Raw genomic sequence first — 21,129 nt, forward strand, 5'->3', positions numbered from 1 at the left:
CGCTAACAAGAGACTCGCAGCAGAAGAAAGCTTACCTTAACTTTACATTCTTGAACTTTGTGATGATTTCCATTATGAAGAGTGGATGGAGTTGTGCTCATCTCTTTTTCAGGTCTGTTAAGCTTCACTTCATTGAGGATTTCACCTCCATAATCACCCAAATGGTACCTCAAAAAACACAATTAAAAATATAATACTGCATTTCCACTGGGAAAATATTTGAAAGACAGAAAACATCATCAAGGCAAACAGTCTGCATAAGCCCCTTTTATTTCAGTTACTGAAGCTTACGGTGCTATATATGCCTTCAGCACTGCATGTGTGCGGAAGACTAGCATCCATACAGAAATAAGTTACAGGAGGTGTTTTCAAACATATTTGATGAAAATTAAAACCTTGGTGTTACAAATGACTTCTTACAGGTACAATTTGCAATTTTACCTTTTCTCAACAACTTCTAATGTTAAATGCAATAGCTCGCGTTTTGTTTTCTCTCTTCTCTTAATCATCTCCAAAATTGTTATGGCTCTGCTAAACTCTCTTCTTAATTTCAACATCTTCTCATAAGACGCTTCATCATTCTTTCGGTTCTATTGAAAGATTAAACAAATTTTAAGTCAAAAGCAAAACTTACGAGGCATAAATAGCAAAAAAAACCAAAACACCAATATAATGCTGCTGCAAGTGAGAATCATGCGAGTACACTCAAAAGAAACTTTTCCTAAAGCATAATCTACTCGGTAGACAAAGCCACAAAAAGCAAACAAACCAACTTTTACAATTAAGCTGAAAAAGAACTTTTCAGCCACTTCCCCCCACGCTTTCTCTGCTCAGATTCCATATCAACCCAGTGGAAGTTTGTCAGAACAAGGAATTCAGGATTTGGTTCCTAAAACACTTTTTCCACCTTAATTCCGCACACAATAAGGTTGTGTACGTATGTGTAGAAAGATGATGTTAAAATGCTGAGTAATTACAGATTTTCCAGTTCAAATCAATCCACGCTGCAAATACAAAACCCAAATTATTTACTCCATAGCAAATGGAAGATCATTTTCCTCTTTTTCACAGAAGGGGAAGTGTGAAACCTAGCAAGTCCCACAGCTGCTTGTTGCAGCTGTGCAGTATGTGCCAATACCTATAAGTCACCCTTTGAGTTTCAGCTTTCTAGAGAACAGACAGATTGTAAGTTGGCCATAGAGAACTGATGGATTACACACTGACTACATCATTCAGCAGGTTTGAAATTTAGCTGGGTCATCTAATATTGCAAGTATTAACAGGGGCAATCAGACTGGTAACTGTGGATACCGCAGGACAGATCCTGCAAGATGCTGGATACAAATCAAAATTATTCCTATCACTGCGGGATTTAAAATGACAAATTTAAAACAGTAAGGTTTGGCAAATTACCTTTCTCGTCTGCATCTTCTCAGTTCTCCTCCGGAAGGCAACATAAGGGTCGTTGTTGGTGGAGCCATCCCTCTTTTCCTGTTTGATTTGGGGGATGAGAGATGGCCCTCTGCAATTCTTACGCTTTCTTACCCAGTAGTCATATACAGCCTTAATAAGGTAGTCATCCTCATTTAGCAGCAATTTAGCTTCCTGAAGTGTTACAAGCTGAAAGAGAAAATTGAAAAGGTGCAATGGAGATGAGGGTGGGGTGGTGGCACAGGGAGAAAGTCACTGCACTCTCACACCTCCTGTACACTTTCTAAACAAACTTGATTCTTTTCTAGCAGAAGACAGCAAAGGGAGGAAAAAACCACTGATCTAAATTGAAATACTCAAGCCACCAGCCGGTCTTCCAAATATTAAGCTCCCAACTCTTCTGATACAGCATCATTGTCATCTCAGAAACTTTCATACAATAGTCTACAACTTTATCATTTTTTCATGAAATCTGAAAACACTGTTCGAAACAATTACAAGCACAGGATATAAATAACTTACTACAGTCTGCAGATCATGATTTGCGAATCACTTTGACTATTTTTTTTCTAAAAAAATAAGTTTCTTATTGGTTAGCCATTATTAACATAGGATTGTTTGCAGTTTAATGTCAATTCCCCTAGAAGATATTTTTCAGTAGACAGAATGCATTCTGAAGTTTCTTAATTTCTCCCCAAAAATTTTTACTTCGTGAGAGAAAAGGATAATAACCATCCCTGTTTATTACAGCCCAGAGATACAAAGTCATTCACTTCTTAGGTAAGTTACATGAGTAGGAGGTAGTTAAACACAGGTAATTAAATGATAACTTTTTTCCTTTTTATGTTAAGCTTTTTATATGGAAATCAGACTCTAAATAAATGCAAAACCCACCACTGACTAACTAGTACGTTAGTTTAACACGCTCATAGCATTTTAAACCCATTCATTACATAGAAAGAAAACAGTATCTCTAGTATTACTTAAAACAGAAGTTGGACAGCACTTCATCTTCCCCTAATTTGAAAAATATCAACTAAAAAAGTTTGCTGTTTTGCAACATGTCCAACTACAGTAAATCTCATCCCTCTATTAGGGTAAGCAGAAAAGGAAACAATATATTTCTGAAATTTAACTTCATTACTCAAGCCATGAAAGATGAAACCAGCATAAGAAGGATGCAAATTAATCACGAACAGTGATAACCAGAACCACCTTAACTGAAAGCCAAAACAGGGGTATCTACCTCAAAGCTCTAAGAGATCTGAGTAACACACGTTCAACAAGTATCATCCAATGAACCCTGCAATTTTTTTTCCTTCATACTCCACCTTCTCAGCACAGTAATAAATATTTACCTAATCCTTCTTAAAGTTTCTCCAAGATGTAAAGAATACAACATTTTGGCCTCTTAACACATTACACTGAACTAAATCAGAATAAGAAACTGAGTCAGAGCTACAGATCCTGCAATGGATTTTTCCCTCGAGCAAAATATTCATCTTACTGAAAAATAACTTTACCTATTTCAAACCTGCCCTTCAGAAACTGATCTTTCAGATGTAACTTTTCAGTAATGTTTTTGGCTTTAAGACCCTTCTCCAGATACTGACCTGGAACACCTCAGGAACCCGGTTATTAAGATACTGGTACCTTTACGATAAAATAAGTGACTAAATAAAACCCATGCTTCCTTGTAAAGCAAGGAGTCCGAGCCTCCAAGTCCGAACTGGAGTATAACTTACTTTCTTGCATCTGCGCAGTTTCTGCTACAAGAGCCCAATCTTAACAAATACTTTGCTTCGCTGTGTATGCTTCTAAATTTCTAACCTTCAAACTTCAACTGAAGTCAATGTCCATTAGTACCAACTGAAATAAAGAATTTGGATTCTCATATATGTTTACAGCTAAATCTGTAGACCACGAGCTTCTTCCATCTTTACACAGGTAAAACAAGATGTTCTAAGCTGTCCTCTCTAACACCCTGTGGTTAGGAATTAAAATTTAAAAACATCTCCGCCCAACCATCCCCCACAAGCTCCCTCCCTACCTGTTTTTCTAAGTTACCAATATTGACAGTAAAAGACAGCAGCGTGATTTATGTGTAACTGCAGACTCACACACACTTATCCTGTGTGAATATAGGAAATAAAACAAATTGAAAAACAAACAAAAAACCACCCAGAACCACATGACCAGAAAGCTCAGAAATCAAAAAACCTCAGTCATTTCTGAACATAGCACAATACCTGACTAGAACTGGCTTTTTCAAGTCTGTCAACCATTATTTCAAACTGCAGCGGCTTGATTTCCATCTTCCGATTTAGTCTGTTCAGTAAGGTTTCATCCTCAGAGTCCATATCATAATCTGGCTGTTCATTGTCCAGATTAAAGGCTGAAAGAGAAATACACGTGAACAAAAGAAGTTAAATTCTTGGTAAATACCACACTACGGAAACACAGAAGCGTGCATCAGACAATCAGATATCAAAAATGATCAATAAAATTTTGGATTAGCACATCTCTACCGTAACACTGCTTGTCTCTGACATCCAGTACAAGGGGAATCAAAGAAGTTCAATTTTAAGCAGCTTGAAGGGGTCACAGGAAAAAAAAAGCTTTAGTTAAAAAAACACCATAGAAATTTTAACGTATCTTTGCAAAACAAGAGAAAAAAAAAAAAAAAGGCCTCTTAATGCTATTACAATACAGCTCCTCCAGAATATCATGATAAGATTTGTTAACAATTAAGATAATTTTCCATCAAATCTCAGACTTGGAGAAAAAGCATTTACACTGACATTCTGATGTAATTGCAGTTGGTCATTTTTAAATAGTTCAACAAACAGAGTCTTAAAATATTTAGTAGGCTAAACTTTTCCTCCCCCCCTTCATATAACTATGCAACAAACCGTAAAAATGCGAGAGCAGTCCTGAAGGAATTGGTACTTTTTCTCCAAAACCAACTAAACTCCAGATGCAGAACCTGAATATTCCTCCGTACTCTCCAAATAGCAAGTTCCCAAGTTTACAACAAAGCTCATGTCTTTATTACAGACTGTGCTATTCATTTTCCATTCTTACACAATGTTCCTGGTCCTATTAAAAGCAGGAGGAAGTAACCATTCAGGTAACATAGCAGAAACTAAGTTTTACAACAAGTACAAACAAACTGCAAACAATGAAGAATTCTTAATACAAAACATTAATTGTACCTAATAAAACCTTGAAGAGGTGAAGTATTAACTACAACACTCCAAATAACTCAATCAACAAGTTGCTGTATGAAAGCAGTGAAGGCTTGTTGAAATATATTCTATTCTTATTAGACACACAGCGCTACCCTCGCTTTACGCTGTTAACTCATGGCTATATCTAAGCGTTAACTTAAAGAAAACATCTGCTTACTAAGTTTCCCAGCGTACTTTGATAGGACCTTAAAACAAAAACTTGGAAGACCAGGAAAGACCAGGAAAAAAAGAAAAAGCTAAATTATAAATCTTTAAATGATAGTATTTTCTCTCCCATGGTCTGAACAGCCAACAAACATCTTTCCATGTTTCAGACTAACCCAAGACCATTCCATCTGTATTCCAATGCAATAAATTAGCTAAAGCGCTACCAGCATTTAATCGATTCGGCTATGCACGGAAACTCAGTCAGATACAGCTGAGACGTGCTAATAAGCAGTCCCTGACCATTTTGACCTGCAAAGTGCTACCTCTCAGAAGAGACAGTGCTCGACTGTACTAACTCTGACAACACCACTTAGTCAGAAGGCTTCTCTGGCCAAACACACTGTAAACAGACTATAGAAATTTATTTCGAGAAGTTGTTAATAAAAACAGGTTGTAAATATGTATTAAGTGGAATTATTAACAATATTAATTCAGTAGGTACAAGTTGCACGGCACTGGTCACTTGACACTGTCATTGGGCACGTGACCCACAGCATCCCTCTAACAATTAACAACTGTATATTAGAGTTAAATTACAGCTTACAACATTGGATCCTGCTTCACCAGTGGCAGTCTGTAGGAATCAAAAGTTTTGAGATAAAAACTGACCCAGATTTATTTTTTTTTTTTAATTCATTACAAACACCACCAGGCAAGACTATGTAGTTGTGAGAAGACAGAGGATGTTACAGCACCTGGGGTGAGCTGCACAGCCGGTGACCAGCCCAGTATCAGTGAGTTACCTGCCAAGTGTCAGTGCTCGATGAAACCAGCGTGCTACACATCACCTCGGGCTCCTGGAAGCTTTGTTCCAGCCTCTCCTGTGTGGGCCCAGCAGAGCCCAGAACTGCAGTGGTGGCACAAACAGTGCCCCACATCAGCCACAGACTGAAATGGGGCAAGCTGTCCCACCTGAACTGTAACCCTCACTCCTTCACTCCAAAGCTTCTCTCCCGTGCAGCACTGACCACAGCTCAAACATGGACCAAGTACGCCTGACTCCACATGTTATTCACCAGAGTTTCAAACCACTTCAGAGCTCTCCCAGGCACGGGCAACCTCGGCAGTTCGTACTTCTCCTGCAGAATGATGCCCAATATTGCACCTCCCCTCCACCACAATCTGTAATTTTATGACCTCTGAAGCATAAACTGCCACTTTTACCAGAAAGGAAATTGCAGAAGTTTCCCCCACCCCAAGATGATCCTCAGAGCCTATAAAGCTGCTACAGTCCTAATGAAAGGGGCTTCACAATATACAAACAACTCTGCTCAAGGGAGGCAGCCAGTCTTCTAGACCAGATACCCCCATCATTGTGGATAAAGCAGGTCTCTCTACTCCAAGAAACAGGTGTTTAACCATGTTCTCACAGACAACGTGAGAATGCACAGAAATCCACTGAAGTCCAGAAAAGGCATTGCTTGTTTACCCTCAGACAGATATTGATCTTACACCAAAAAAAAACATCCACCTACTACCTGTCAGTAGATAATTCAGTAATCCCCCACGAACAAGATGTTTCAAGTCAATATTTCTAAACCAGAGACTCGGTGAGCAGGAGGATCTCTATGACAGGGAAGATGTGATGCTATTCACCTGTACACTGCAGGCAGTGCCAGTAAGCTCGCCTTCATTTCCACAACGAGGAAAGAAGAGTGACTCAAAGTCCTTGAGCCATGCACCTTCCTGAATCACCTTTCAGAACAAAATCAGACAAGCTCAAGTGCGATGCAACTGGAAGGAAACACTAAAACTAGCAAGGAGAAAAGAGAAAGCCCAACCATTCTACCCACAAGCAACTTAAAAGACCAACCATCCTCAGGAACACATGATGAGCATTAGCGATAAGAAGGTGAGATCTCCATCCGAAACGGAGAAGGCAGATTACTGCATTGCCAGCACGTAAAGTGACCCTATGGTGCACCTCAGCTGAACGCAGGAGAGTCCCTCCCTCTCTCTCACTGCTTACTGTTAGCAAGTTGAACCAGTTTGCAGAGGTACCCGGTGAGGATCAGGACCAGTTCAAGACACACAGGGGTGTACGCAACCGCAAGTGGAACCGGGAAGAAAAGTGGAACCTTCCCTTCTGGCCATTACATTGGTTCATTTGCCCCTGTGAACCACTGGTTGAGTAACATGTCAAGTCCACCTAACTTCATACATGTACTAAATTATTTGGTGATAAAACATCAGCTCTTTTGCAATCATTTTGAGACTTCCTGAATAACAAATTAAGTGCTGAAAAACTGGAAAATGGAAAAAGCTATAAGCCTTAAGAAAAAAGCCAAAACTACACCTGAATTTCAACTCTACAAAAATATTTTGACAAACAATCAAAATGACAAGATAAAAGGTATCCAATATGTACTTGCCAGGAATAAGTTACATCAAATAAATCCAGTCTCATTTTCTTATACAAAAAGAAATTGGTACTGTGAGAACAGTAGCAGCCCTTGTTACATATCCTGCTTTTCATGCCTTCTAGCAATGCTTTTCTTTTGCTTGCAATGCTTCTCATACTATTTGTCGTGACCTGTAGTTATCAATACAGTTGACTGCCAAAGAAAGGGGGTTCCACAGAGGCCGCAGGTTAACGATGCTGAAGCAGTGGAAGCAATACTTGCATTCCACCTCCTCTTTCAATGCGGACATAAAGGCCACAAAGTCTCAGCAGCCTGTGGAGGTCTGTGAGTCTCAGGAAACGCAAAGCTATCCCTCATCCTTTAACTGCTGCATGCAATCACAAGGAGTTAATCAACCCCAAGCTGGCTCACAACAGCTCTGGGACATTCATGGAAGAGTCCTCCTTCCCTGAAGTTTGTCCATCACTGCTCTCTGAAACACGCTTTCAGGGACATCCTTAATCATCAGTTTTCTTCTATTCCCAAGCACTGAGTGAACTGTGCTGGTTCCAGAAAAAGCCATTTTTCATCCCGGACTTGGCCTCTAGCATGGCAGCTTGCTGGCTTCAGAAGCCATCACAAGACACAGGTGGTTTATGTGCTGTGTGATCCAACTATCCATCACCAGGCTCTGTTTCTGCCCCTGCCATGGCAACAGATGCAACTGTTCATTCACGCCTGCAAGAATTAGTGAAGGACTAGACTGAGACACAGAAAGCTCTGTACTTCAGATGACCTGCTACTAGTTAGCATTTTAAGAACAACTACCAATGTAGTTAAAAATGGATCATCTATATCCCTTCCTCCCAGTAGTTCCTGGCAGATTCTTGTGACTGACTGATGAATCTAGTTTTCCTACTCCAAAATTTCTGCATTTCTCCACACTGCATGTTTCTACAGCGCACTGTTGGACAGGGCCCCAGTGATCCTACCAGTGAAGTTTACCTTGTATGAATACTCATAACTCCTTGGCTTCCTAATTGCTGTTACAAAACCAACATCCTAGTTTACATCCTCTGCCACTCTAACCACTCCTGACAGCAGTACCTGTCAGAGGGATTTACTTTACTTGAGCTCCCCCAGGAACAGAGTTTATACTAACTTACAGAAATGCAATTTGTTTTTAAGTTACATTACATTGGGTTTAACTGAACTACATTAACTGATTTCATTTAGCTAACTAAGTGAACGCTGTGGTTCCACGGTCATTTTACACTGACATAGACATGAGTTACCACTGAAACAAGCGGTTCTACTAGCTTCCTTCCCCAGCCAGCCACATTCCTACCACCTTGCTTGTGCCAACACCAGCAATCATGTGACGAGCCAAGACAGAAAACTGATAAATACGGAGGTTCACCTAACCAAAAAATGAAAGAAGAGTTTCTTCCCAGAATTAGCTCCCCATGAACACAACAGCCAGCAGAAAGGCGCTGGCAGTATGAAGGGAGTGGGCAGTATGGATCCCAATGGCAGCAGACACATCTGTGCTGACCAACAGTAAATGAAGAACCACATCATGGTAATTATATCCAAAGTAGTAACAAAGCAGCAAAACACCCCCTCAACGGCAAGGCCATAGCACCTGACTGGAACAGAGCTTCCGGTGCTCCTCACCTGCACTGAAATACCTCACTAGGGGAGGGAGCGGGCAGATACCCTTTGTACATATCTGGGCTGCAAGGCCACAGCTGGAACAGATCCTGCTACAGCATCCTCCAAAAATGCAGAACACCCAATGAATCAAAAAAGGGCAACTCTCAGTTCCACGAAATGCACACACTTCACTTTAAATTTAAAAAAGTGACTAGAGTTCATCCCACACAACTTAATGAAGATAATTTGAACTATTTGGCTGCATTACTTATGATAAAGCATGAGTTTGGTATCATTACCCTTCATATACACAAGTAGGTGAAATACATATATATTCTATAATATATATATTTAAAATATTTTTTTTGCTCCATTCTTATTGTTTCTGTTAGGGACACGACTTTTCTTACACCCACTTAACTTAATTCTAACATAGGTACAAGTGCACTAACTTATTCTCTTTGCTGCATATTAATAACTTACAATGCATCTCCATGTTACTGAAACTAAAAACATTCTTGGAAAATTCTTAAGCATAGTGGAATGATTACAATAGTTCAAGGTTTTTGTTTATATTCAGTTCAAAGTCACCTGAATTGGTGCTACCTAGGTTGAATTAACACCTGGAATCCATGGTTATTCATGAATTCCACGCCTCACAAAGACATTAACTTTTCTCTGCTTGGAACCACTGGTCTAAATAAAAGAATTATACTAGGAAAGTTAAAAACACTAAAACCCTGGGCTATCAGATGCACTGCAAAACTATTTAGGTCTAATGAGAGATTTCTAGTAACAACCACCAGTAAGTATGGATTACAGTACCTGGCCTCTCGCCTTCTATCTGTTTACGTAGCTTCCCTGGCCAAAGTAAGTATTGTTGTTCTTTCTGCTTTTAGCATTAAAACAGAATTTCTAAGCAGTTTATGTAGCATAAAACTGCCTTGCATCACACCTACTCCAACCAGAATATGTGGGAAAAATTATCTTGGAGCAGTATCTGATGTTTATCTTCAGCTCAAATACCTTCTGTAATTCTGTCCACAAAGACTGTGAGTCTCAACAAGACAAAGAACATTTTGGCATAATATATTTAACACTTTTAGACATGTTTATTAACAATATTTACAGTGTTTCTAGCAATGTCCAACAAAGAAAAGAATAAAATACACTCCTCATTCAGTAGCTTCATTTCAGTTAATTCAACCTGCCTTGCCTGCAGCTTTGTTTCTTCTATTAAGGAGAGAAATACTTAATCAATTTCCTTTAAATCATTTCTCACCCTACCAGTATGATCTCTCCTACATCATAGAGAATCTTGAGCATGTTCTTTCCCAAAATCTCTCGTTTTTTAAATACATGGAAAAAACAGGAGACTTCAACATGTCAGTGAGAAATAATGGATGGATGAAGTCCAGTAAATCAATACTGTCTGCACAAACCCCCAAACTAACACCCGAGACCACATTCCTGTTCAAGGTGCTGTAGCAATACTCTTTCCAATACAACTAAGAACCAAAAAGATGAATCAGTGACAAGAAAAGTTTTCTCTGCGTGACTGAGGACTGAATTTGTGCTTCACCATTAAGGACCGACAAGCCCCTGTGACGACTGAACCAAAGTTTTGCTATGAAGATGACTCCTGGGAGAAATCCAAGTCACAAAATAACCCCCCAAAACCACAGGCTGCAAAGGACAAACATGATTTGTGTGCCAAGGAACAACTGAGCTATAAACATGCACCACTGTCAACAGAACATCAACCGAAAAAAGTGTTACAATTATGCCAGAGACCGCTATAATCAAGTTCAGATTAATTAATTAGGTCTTTTTAGACATACGAAGCTGAATTCATACAAAAGAATTCGTCCTCTTATCTATAAAATAATCTGAGAGTTCCCTACAGAAGGGGACCTCTCTACAGTTTTAGCAAAACAGAAAAATAACTGTTATCCATAGCCCAGAATATATCCCTGCTATAGTGAAGAGCTTGAATTGCACTGTGAGCACAGCTGAAACTGAACCTTCAAGAACTCTATTACAATCAGTAGAATGAAGGCTGATTTCGTTACAAAAACTCCTCTATTTTACTGATCTCTATTTATTTAGAACTTTGGAGTTAACAGGCATTCCAGACTCACTCGGCAAACGAGACAACTCTTCCATTCCCTGCATTACTATAAGCAAGTAGGAGTCAGCTAGGAGGCTAGTTCAGTTATTCCTTCTCAGACTTTGGGAGGAAAAAAAAAAAGAATGCATTGATCAACAATAGTGGATGACCAACAGACAGGTTAAGGCTTGCCAGCTACCGTACATGGAGATATAGTATCAGCATGGAGCCCATAAACAAATAAAGCAGAAAATAACCTCACGTTTACCTTCAACCTTAAATTCTTCCAGCACTTGAGAAGAGAGATACTGGAATTTACATATAAAAATCCTCCTTGGATTTTTGAGTCCTCCCACTTTCTGAACATTGTAGCAACTTTGTCTCCAGACTGCTTGAGGATTACACAATTTAAATAAAGGGGGGTGGGGGAAGAGGAACAAACCCAACATTTGTTAACTTACGTTGAATGTGAATGAACTGCTTTGGTTGCTTAAACTCTCCTTTATACAAGCGATTGTAATAGTTGACATTGCTCTCCGCTTCAGGGACTGGGATAACCATGCTCTCTTTCTTTTCTCTGAAAACTTGTTGTGCTGAGATAGCCCGTTGCAAATGATGTTCCTGCAAGAGGAAAATGTAAGAGTTTGTTTATTTAGGTATCAGTATATAGAAGCACATACAAAGACCACCGTCCTTTTCTCCTACTGTTTACCTCTGTTACAGGAGACCCAGATAAAAGAGTTGAGGCTTTACTGTATTTTAGAGGACAGCAAGATGCTTCTTTCCGGGTTAGTGACAGGACAGATGTGTTCTCCATCATTTGGTATACCATGGGGTTCCTAACAGATAAGGATCTTAGGGCTGCAGTGAACATTAGGCAGGACTACAAACAGATGAAAAGAGCCTTCTGTTCAGACAATAGCCCACACCTTCTACCAAACTGGAAAAAAGTCAAACACTCAAACTGCACAAAATAACCCTAGTAGAAAATTAAGGCTGGTATAAGCCAGACTCATCAAAACCTGTCATAGAGAAAATTTATGCAAGATCAGTTAACAGATGCATAGGAAGTCGTTTAAAGCATTACAAGCAACAGATTCAAATCAAAAGAATAGCTAATTTCATCATTCCTGTCTACCCAGCAATTCTTACCAGCTTGCTGTCTTCAGAAATTCAGCTACTTAAGAGCAAAATAAAGAGTAGTTGTCCTACAATCACACTTGAAAAGCACAGAGTTCCTGAATAGGTATCACTTCATTTTATTCTTACAGGACAGGAATCAATTGCTACAGGATCATTTCAAGTGAAATAAAGATCACAACAAGTGTATTAACTTACAAAGATTTTTTCACACATCATTTTATTAGTTAACTCAGTGAAATTCATCTACTGCTGTAAGCCTGCACTAACCTGTGGCTTTTCTCTCAGGGATTTTTCATGAGCACTCATGTTAAACTTTGGCAAAGAAAAACCCCAGCAGTACAAATGCAGTATTCTGATTCATGCTACCATCCATGTACCATTTGAGTGCAGTCTGCAGAACACCTGTATGAACTGCCCTGCGACAATAGCAGCCTGTCCAGCAGACGATGGGATGATTCTGAATGCTCCCCCTCTGGCTGCCTCCCTCCTTGAGCCAGATGCTGGCAGCTGTGCAGCGTATGTGTGTGCTTCAGACCCTCCAGTGCAGGCTACTCATTTAAACCATTACAAAAATGTCTCATGCTAAGACTCCAAATGGCTAAGTTGGCACGTGCTGCCTTCTGTGTGTCCGGTAAAGAGGAGGAGTGGTAGTCTTCACCAGGACAAATCTTAGCTTTCCCAAGTAAACGGCTGTGGTGATTTAAGCCACAAGCTCTCCATCTGTGCAAGTCGAATATAAACCAAGCAAACTGCATTCTCCTAGCAGATTACCTATTAGTCTCCACCAGAACCGAAAGCCTGAAAGTTTCGATCTCTTTTTACAGTTCTCCCCCACCGCAGAGTTCTTGCCTCCAGCTTCCAGAATCTGAGGGGAGGGAGGACGACCCAGCAGAATATCAACTTGAAGTCAAAGCTCTGCTCTGTCCTAGACCTATGCAGCGTCACCTTGGCTATTCCAGGGGCTTCAGGTTATGCTCTAGCCATTCCCACACACTTGACTGCTGGAAAGAGTGTTTCTTCCAAACGTGGCGGGGGGGAACCAAAAAAAACCACCCAAACACACAGACTTTGCTACTGCCTCCTCCTCTGGTTTTCCGGGGTACCCCTCCCCACAATTAACACCTGTGACATATGGCTTCACAAGAGTCACATCAACACCCCAAACAGGAGAACCAGTGTTTCAGTAACTCCACTGCAATGCAGCCTGGCAGACGTGGCAGTCTTGCACCCAGAGATTCTGTGCTACACACTTGGTAAATTCTCTCAAGAACAGAATGTCCTCCTCTTTAATTCTACAGAACATTATTTAAAAAAAGGGTACTGAATGGAAGAAATCTTTAAAAATATGTAAACAATATGTAATAAATTACACCCTCTTAAATATTAAGATCTTGCAGAAACACAAATAATCCAGTTTCTGCAAAATTAGAATATAACAAATCAGGGACTGGAAGAGCAGCTTGGGGAATCTCCTGTAGTAGAAGAAGCAACATTAAATCAAACTATCAGGCTCCCCAGTGAACACTATTAAAATTAAGACAAGCATGCAATCAAATATCTGGTGTGATCTGCTTGAGTTAGTACATACTGAGTAAATCTGTCACTCTACCATTGAAATGTCTCTTGGAGAGCTTCACAGCGCTGAGTACATAATTCAACTAAAATAAAATTTGTTTCACAACTGTGTTGCTTTCAACTGATGTCCCAAGAGTTGTCTCCTAACAGTTAACAACACAGTACACAGCAGCACCACAGAAATGCTGTCTGGAAGGACTTGTGGAGGTTATCTGTCCGACTCCCACTTGAAGACGATCATCTCCAACACTAGACAGGTCAGGCATGACTTTTTCAAGTCCTGAAAGCCTCCAGTTTCCACAGCCCCTGTAAGTAACCTGTTTCAGTGACGTACTAACTCTCTTTTGCCAGAAGTAACAAGAGCGGTTCCCTCACCCTCTCCTCCTCAGAGCAGCTACGGTCTAAGCTTTTAGCCACTCTGGCAGCCCACTGACAGAGTAGCTTCCAGTTTCTCAACATCTTTGAGAAATCTGGGGAAAGCAGAGCAACAGGAAAGGGCATCCCAAGAACAGCCTCACCACCGGCAAGTGGAAGAGCAACATAACTTCCCCAGCTGGTGGCCACACTGCTCCTATCATAGCCCAGTCCACAGCATGCCTTAGTCATACAGTGTGTACAGGGCGCTGACCCATTGCCTGGTCGATTCTTTCCATCAGTGCTGCTCCTCCTCAGCCAGTTCTCTGCCTGTATTGATGCACAATGTTATTATTCTGCCCCAGGTACAAAAGTTGTGCACTTCTAAAAACTTCACAAAATTTCAGCTGGGCCTGTCCTCAAGTTTCTCAGCATCCACAAAGATGGACACTCCACCGTTTGCAAGCCAACCACTCCTCCTGATGTAGGATCAGCAACAAATTTGCTGAGGATGCATTCCTCACACAGTCAACCAACTGAAGCTGACCAACTTAGAGCTCCACACCCCTAAAATAAAACAAACCCAGACACTCTTCTAAGACAGGATTAAATAACTTGTAGAGAAGCCACACTAGTCCACGGTGGCCTAAGTAATGAATGGATAAACAAGGTTTAACCTTCAGAAAAAGTAGTGAAGGACACACCGCAACCAAAATTCAAAACACCTTCTGGCTCCATAGCCCATTAAACAGTGCAGATGAGTAACTCAGATTCTCAGTTTCTGTAACACTGCTAGTAAGCGTACAGAGTTCCCAAGGAAAATGTGACAATAGGTGTTAGTACTCACTTTACTATAAAAAGCCTTCAAGCATAACACAGCTTTCAAACAGAAGAGTCTTAACAGTATTACTGTCACTCAAACAGTGGAGCTTCAAGAGACAGATAAGCTATGCAGTTTTGAAAATTAGGGAAAAAAGTAATCTTTCCACTGAACATGAAATTAAGGAAAATAAGAAATTTTAACTCCTCAGTTCTGTTTAAACAAACTCTGAAGACTTGTATATGAAAGCTGGTCTAATTACACAGCTTTATTAAACCTGTAAAAGAGTTTTTAAAGATAGATTTAGTTAATTGGTATACCATATACCTTTTTGTCTATTTTCCACCCTTTCTTATGGTTTTGAAAGACATACACCACATTTTAACTTGTACTTCATTCTGAAGTAGGGGAGATAAAAAGATCTCATAAAAAAAATAACCGAACATTAGAGGAAACAGTGATGATAGCAAACAGAGCATGCTGCCATGGGAATAAAAAGGAGTACCTGTCAAAGAGTCATTACTCACTAATTCCTTAAAAAGCACATCCAAATCTTTCTCACTAGTATGACCAAAAAATTTCAAACAAATACAGCTTAGATGGTTCTATTTCTTCAACTAACAGCATAACAGAATTAGAAATATCTAAATGTTTAGTATATGTAATACTGCTGCTTCAGCATATTTACGCATTAAAACAAAACTGTTCTCCAAGCGACAGATTCATCTCTCAAGATGCACTTTAGCCACGCAGGTACCTTCACTGTACAACCACCGTACTGACAACAGTTTACAGCAAACTGCTCAAGCCACTGGCTTTACATAATCCAGTATGTTTTCCTTGGTGCAGACAGCCTGTCCTGCCAGCATGAATCTACTCACTCCGTGGCAGGCGTCACCAAGAGCACACTGCACCGAGCAGTCTCACACCCTACTGCCAAAGCTCCAACCCAAATGACTTGACAGCCTTTCACAACAGGGCTGACAGAGAGTAAGTATCAGCTTCAGTCCAGAACAGGACCTGAAATCACACCTCTGAGCCCATACTGAGACACTGCAATTCTTGCTTTAGTTGTTTCTCAGAGGCAAAAACCAAAAAAATCCTACAACTGGTACCTAAAACCAGCTTTGGGTGCACATGTTCAGAACCAGGCTCCAAGCCCAAATCAGAGCAAGCTACCTCCACTGCTATCTCCTTTCACCCCTGAAATACCACAGGTTTCATTTTCTTTCTAAACTTTTTTCATAGTGAAGAAAGTCCCAGATAGAAACTTCAACAATAGTAATAAGTCAACAGATAATATTCTTCTAAAGATTGTTTTTATTAAGCTTTAAGGGAAACAGTGATCGATAATGAACATTATTTTTACCCGTTAGAACTACATTTACCAATATACTCCCTTTTATTCTGCTGCTACAAAACACAGGGCTTGAATCCAACAGACCAGTTTGGTTTTTCCCTTATCCTTTACGCTCCCTGTTGCCATCACCCATAGTACTCTCTCTGAAATAGTTTACCATACTTTAAACAAACGTGATAGTTTTTTGGATGGGCATGTTTGGAGAGGTCAGTGGCCGAATACCATCCTCACACTGAAAAGCTGATCGCTGTCTTAATTATGAAACTGCAATAAGCAATTCCATATTGGATACAGACACCCTAGAAGATGCAGCTTTAGGACTGAACTTATCTGTTCCTGTCCTGGTTTGACATAAAACAGAACCAGTTTTCTGATTTGTAATTTTACTTTTTAGCTGGGCCTCTTCTAACTGACTAAAGTCTGAAATTAACACCATATTGTTCAGACACTGGTCACTCTCAGAGTGATAAGACCTGATTGTACCAAGGAATGGTATGCACAGAGGCTCTTGCTTATACTTATTGCTGGAACAACCAAGGTCAGCTAACTTTACTGCTTGCCCCGTTAGAGGGTCGGAAGCGGAGAAGCATAGAGGGGTCCCACCTGTGGGAAGGAGCAGATGGGACAGGTGACCCAAACCTGACCAACAGGGTATTCCATCCCATCTGCATCACGCTCAGTATAAAAGCTGAGGGATCAAAGGGGCAAGGCTGCTCTGGCTCGCTCTTTCTTCAATAGCTGATGTCCGAGGAGGACCCTGTCTGTTTGTCTGCCTTTGATCCCAATCCAAGCATTCCTGACTCTAGTTCCATAATTAGCTCCTGTCCATTGCTGACTCCAGTCTGGGACTTTCCCTGTGTCTGCTGGTGACGCGATCATCATCCCAGGAGCTGGATACAGTTTTGTATATGTTGTATACTTTTTTTCTTCTTTAATTTTTATTATTCTATTATTATTTACTATTTTATTATTTATTATTTTCATTAGTTTAGTTCTTTTTCTAAACTCGTAAATCTCCTTATCTCTTCCTCTCCTCTCTGGGGGGGGACAGGAGGGGGGACCATCTGTCATTCTGATTGGCCAATCCGGCCAAAACCACAACAGTTCCCTTCTTCATTCCTTAAAATTACATTGTACAAGTGATGCTACAACTCATTAAAAGGTTATTTCACCACTTTTATTCACCTACTAGTATTTACGTTTACCCTGTGAGGGAGAAGCAATGAGACACACTACAGTTTACTGCGACACACTACAGTTTACTGCGACACTATTTAAGAAAACAACTTCCTCTTTGCCAGCCCTTTCACTACTGGGCTTCAGGCCACACAATTTACACATCTGCAACACTGCAGACTTTAATGAAAGAAATATCTTAACTGATGTTACCAAGACTTAAAGGAAACAAAACATAACATACCACAGCTTAGCTGTTAAAATCAACTCTCTTAAGATAGATGGCTTTAACTCTATAGCACTCCACTGTAAGTGTGATGGAAAAAAAAAGTTAATAAATTAACAGCTTTACTCTACTCAAAGTAAGATATTTCTAGGCCAGCCTAGAGCCAGCCTTACTATCTACCTGCAATCAAGAACCAAATTAAAGCAAAGAAAACAATGAAAATGTATTAAAGCCTAGAGATCCTATTTGCTTAACATTGTATTCAAATTAGGAAATTCAAATTAATTGACTTTTTTATACTTAAAAGGGAGATTCAGAAACAGAAAGTACAGTATTTTAAACTGAAACGTGCAGACTCATCTTGCAAAGCCTCAACCACAACCAGTAACACCTGTCGACAACACTTACAGAAAAAAGCGTCAGGAAGCTCAAAAGCTACTTTGATCGAAAACCTTGCCCCCTTCTAAAGGCACAGCCCTATTATCTACTCCCTCTTTGCACACACATACCCATTTTTTTAATAAAGATTTCTGCTTTTTTATAAAAGCAGCAGGAAGGCTGCTTTATATCTAAGCTGCTGAAAGGCTTAAGATGACGGGAAAAAAGAGGGAAGATACCTACCAAGCCGTTTCCCTTTCTTTCCCCTCCCTCTGCCCTGGGATGGAAAACAAGTAACAGAAATAAGGAGTCACATCTAGAGCAAGAAACCCATCTGTGCACCACCGCAATTTTCACCCTTGAGACACCAATGAGTATCTTAGGAGAAACTCACTGCTTCATTTTCAATTTATTTTGTAAAGCAAACGTTTTAGTGAATTAGCAAAGATGATGAGGTATTATTTTCTGCTGATCTAATGGAGAGTTAATCTATTTAGTAGTCAGATCTGTTTCCTCTTCCTACACGGTGTCCCCTTAAAAGGTCATACCAGTTATAAAGTAATGCAGAGAACTGGGCAAACAACAAAAATTCCCACACTGAGTTCAAAGCAACGCACCTAAAGCAAACCTGCTTTCTAGGACTGAAACTCCTCCCAGCTTCCCTAAGGATTTTCTGACTCCCAGTGGGAGGAAACTCAAGAAAACTCAGAAGAAGTAGGAGAAGGTATGCCAAAAGGCCTCCTTACAAGTGGAAAGGGCTCATGGAACCACTTCTCAGTTTCACTTTTGGACATACCGTGGTTTTCCAATACAACACGCCCCACCCTTTTATTTATTTATTTTAAATAATCACAAGAACCACCTGCCACACACTTGCCTTCCATACTGCTGAATTATGATTACAAACCAAAAAAAGTACTAACAGTAGGCTGCTCTTACAGACAGCTCAATGAAGGATGCAGCAAAGTGAATCAAATCATAAAACTCCATCGGAAAAATTCACAGAAGTCCCTGGAATGGGTCAAATTTTTATTACTTAGCTACTCTAAAGTCACTCCATTATTTCGGAAGTGAGTGAACAGAAAACAGTATGTCAATAGAAAAAAAAAAAAAACAAACCAAAACACTTTTCTGTCACTTCCCTTTCCCAGTTGTTAAACAACTGTAATCTCACAAAGCAATGCTAGTGCTATCTAAAAACCAAAGACAAGCCATTCGGTGAATACTTTACATACAAGTCATCTGATTGTAGATAAAGCACCTGAATGTTATCTGAAGAACGCTGATGTAGGCTGAAACAATACAACAGAAGGGTCACCAAAAACACCTAACTGAGCCCAACATCCTTGGGTGACACTTTTTGTCCAGATAGATAGGTCTCCATGGGAGCTGCGTATCTAAATGAAAACAATACAATTTGGACCAAAAAAAATGCCAAAAAAAAAAATCCTTCATTTCCTCTCTGTCAGTCTGACTAAAGCCAATTTTAACACTATAAAACGACTACAGGCAAGCTGGGAAGTACGAGTGGAAATTCGCCCATGAGACACCGATGGAGGTACAGGGAAAGTGAGCTGACCAGACAACAATCACAGTCATTTTTGTGTTTCTTTAGTCAACTTTGCAGCACAAAAACCCCAAAATAAAAACCTCTAAAGAAGTTTAATGCAGAAAAAACAAGCAGTTTCAATCATCCTAAGGAATAGTAGACATGACACAACTGTAAGACAACCCAAATATTACGCTACTGAGTGGGACAGTAGTAATGTATAAGAACACGAGCAATCTCTCATTCCTATAAATAATGATCGTTTGCTATTTATGAACATATCATTGGCACAAAACTGTCACTGTTTATGAAACGTCAAAAAAACCCTAGAGCACTATATTTTAAAGCTACATTTAATTATCTCGGTTTCCAGTATGCCAAAACTTGCATACGAGTTTTTAAAAATAGAATTATTGTTGTAATATAACAATTAAATTGAATTATTAAAAATTACTTTTGGAAAGGCTGAATATGGTACTTGATGAAATGTATGTTTCCTAAAAAGCAGGACCTCCCACCTGCCAAGATGCCTTTGCATGACCTTAAGAGAAAATTGTTACAAGTACTGCAACATCCAATCAAAAGACACAGAACTTAGTCTTCATCTGGCTCCTTGCGATACATTTGGATCTTTCACCACGTAACAAATGCAATCTTACACAGAAAAAACTGTTAACGAATTGCATCCGACGAATTCCTTTTCATTTTCTTTACAGTCTGCTTCAATTAGCATAACTCGATTGTCCCAAGTCAGACAAATGGGGATGGAAAGGTATACACCTACATATACAAATATTCTCTCTTATTTTTCATGTAATTAACCCCACAATGTACTTTAAAAGGCTAAGATGCCACAAGAACTAGTTTTCATCTTTATTAAACACAGTATTACACACAGAATCTGAGCTCAGTTTAATTCCTGGCTCCACGTATATCAAAACCTTCACGTGACCAGCAGTGACAAAACCGTGCTCCTTGCAGAGGAGAGGAGGAAGGTGAAGTCACCAGGAGGGAAGGCTATGGAAATTCTCCAACAGAAGCTGGTAATGGCTCCGGGCAGGATCTGTCTCCCAGCTGGGAAGCCACAAGGACCTGGGAAAGGCAGCGCAGCACTGGGTGCTGCCTCACTTCATTCCACAATTAGAGATTTGCATTACCCAACAGCCTTGTAACAATACACGCTGCTTCTGGTCCCAGCACAGAAAGCTTGCTTGAAGCTACTCAAGACCCTCACCTGGCTAAGATGTGTCAGGCTACCTGCTCTATGATATTTGTTAGCAAAGAAACCATGTTACCTTAAAGATCTGATCTTTCAAAATGTCAGTTCTCATTTGTGCCACAGAGGTTAAGCAGAGTCTCACTTTGCTGGTGCCTATCAGAAGCCTAAAGGCTGGTTACAGCAGCCACAGGGGGAGAGGTGTGAACACGTACGGCTGCTGAGAGGAAAGACACCCATTAAAAATAAGTTTCTGTGGTCAAAGCAGAACTTACTGCCTTAGCACTGAAGTTAAGTTACCAAGAGTCTGGACACCAAACGAGCCCGTTAATTTA

At 40.0% G+C, this 21,129-nt stretch overlaps 1 protein-coding gene across 1 annotated transcript in view; it reads right to left on the reverse strand.

Annotated features, from left to right (window-relative positions):
* EPC2 (enhancer of polycomb homolog 2) overlaps positions 1 to 21,129 on the reverse strand; it is a 49,638-nt gene that overhangs the window by 19,352 nt on the left and 9,157 nt on the right. The window contains exons 2-6 of the mRNA XM_063341615.1: positions 11,459 to 11,618; positions 3,681 to 3,826; positions 1,414 to 1,620; positions 442 to 590; positions 36 to 168 (exon numbers count right to left, since the gene is read on the reverse strand). Of these exons, the coding sequence (XP_063197685.1) occupies positions 36 to 168; positions 442 to 590; positions 1,414 to 1,620; positions 3,681 to 3,826; positions 11,459 to 11,618 (795 nt within the window). The remainder of the gene's footprint in view (positions 1 to 35; positions 169 to 441; positions 591 to 1,413; positions 1,621 to 3,680; positions 3,827 to 11,458; positions 11,619 to 21,129) is intronic.

Source organism: Chroicocephalus ridibundus, chromosome 7, assembly GCF_963924245.1.
Source record: "Chroicocephalus ridibundus chromosome 7, bChrRid1.1, whole genome shotgun sequence".
Lineage (NCBI taxonomy): Eukaryota > Metazoa > Chordata > Aves > Charadriiformes > Laridae > Chroicocephalus > Chroicocephalus ridibundus.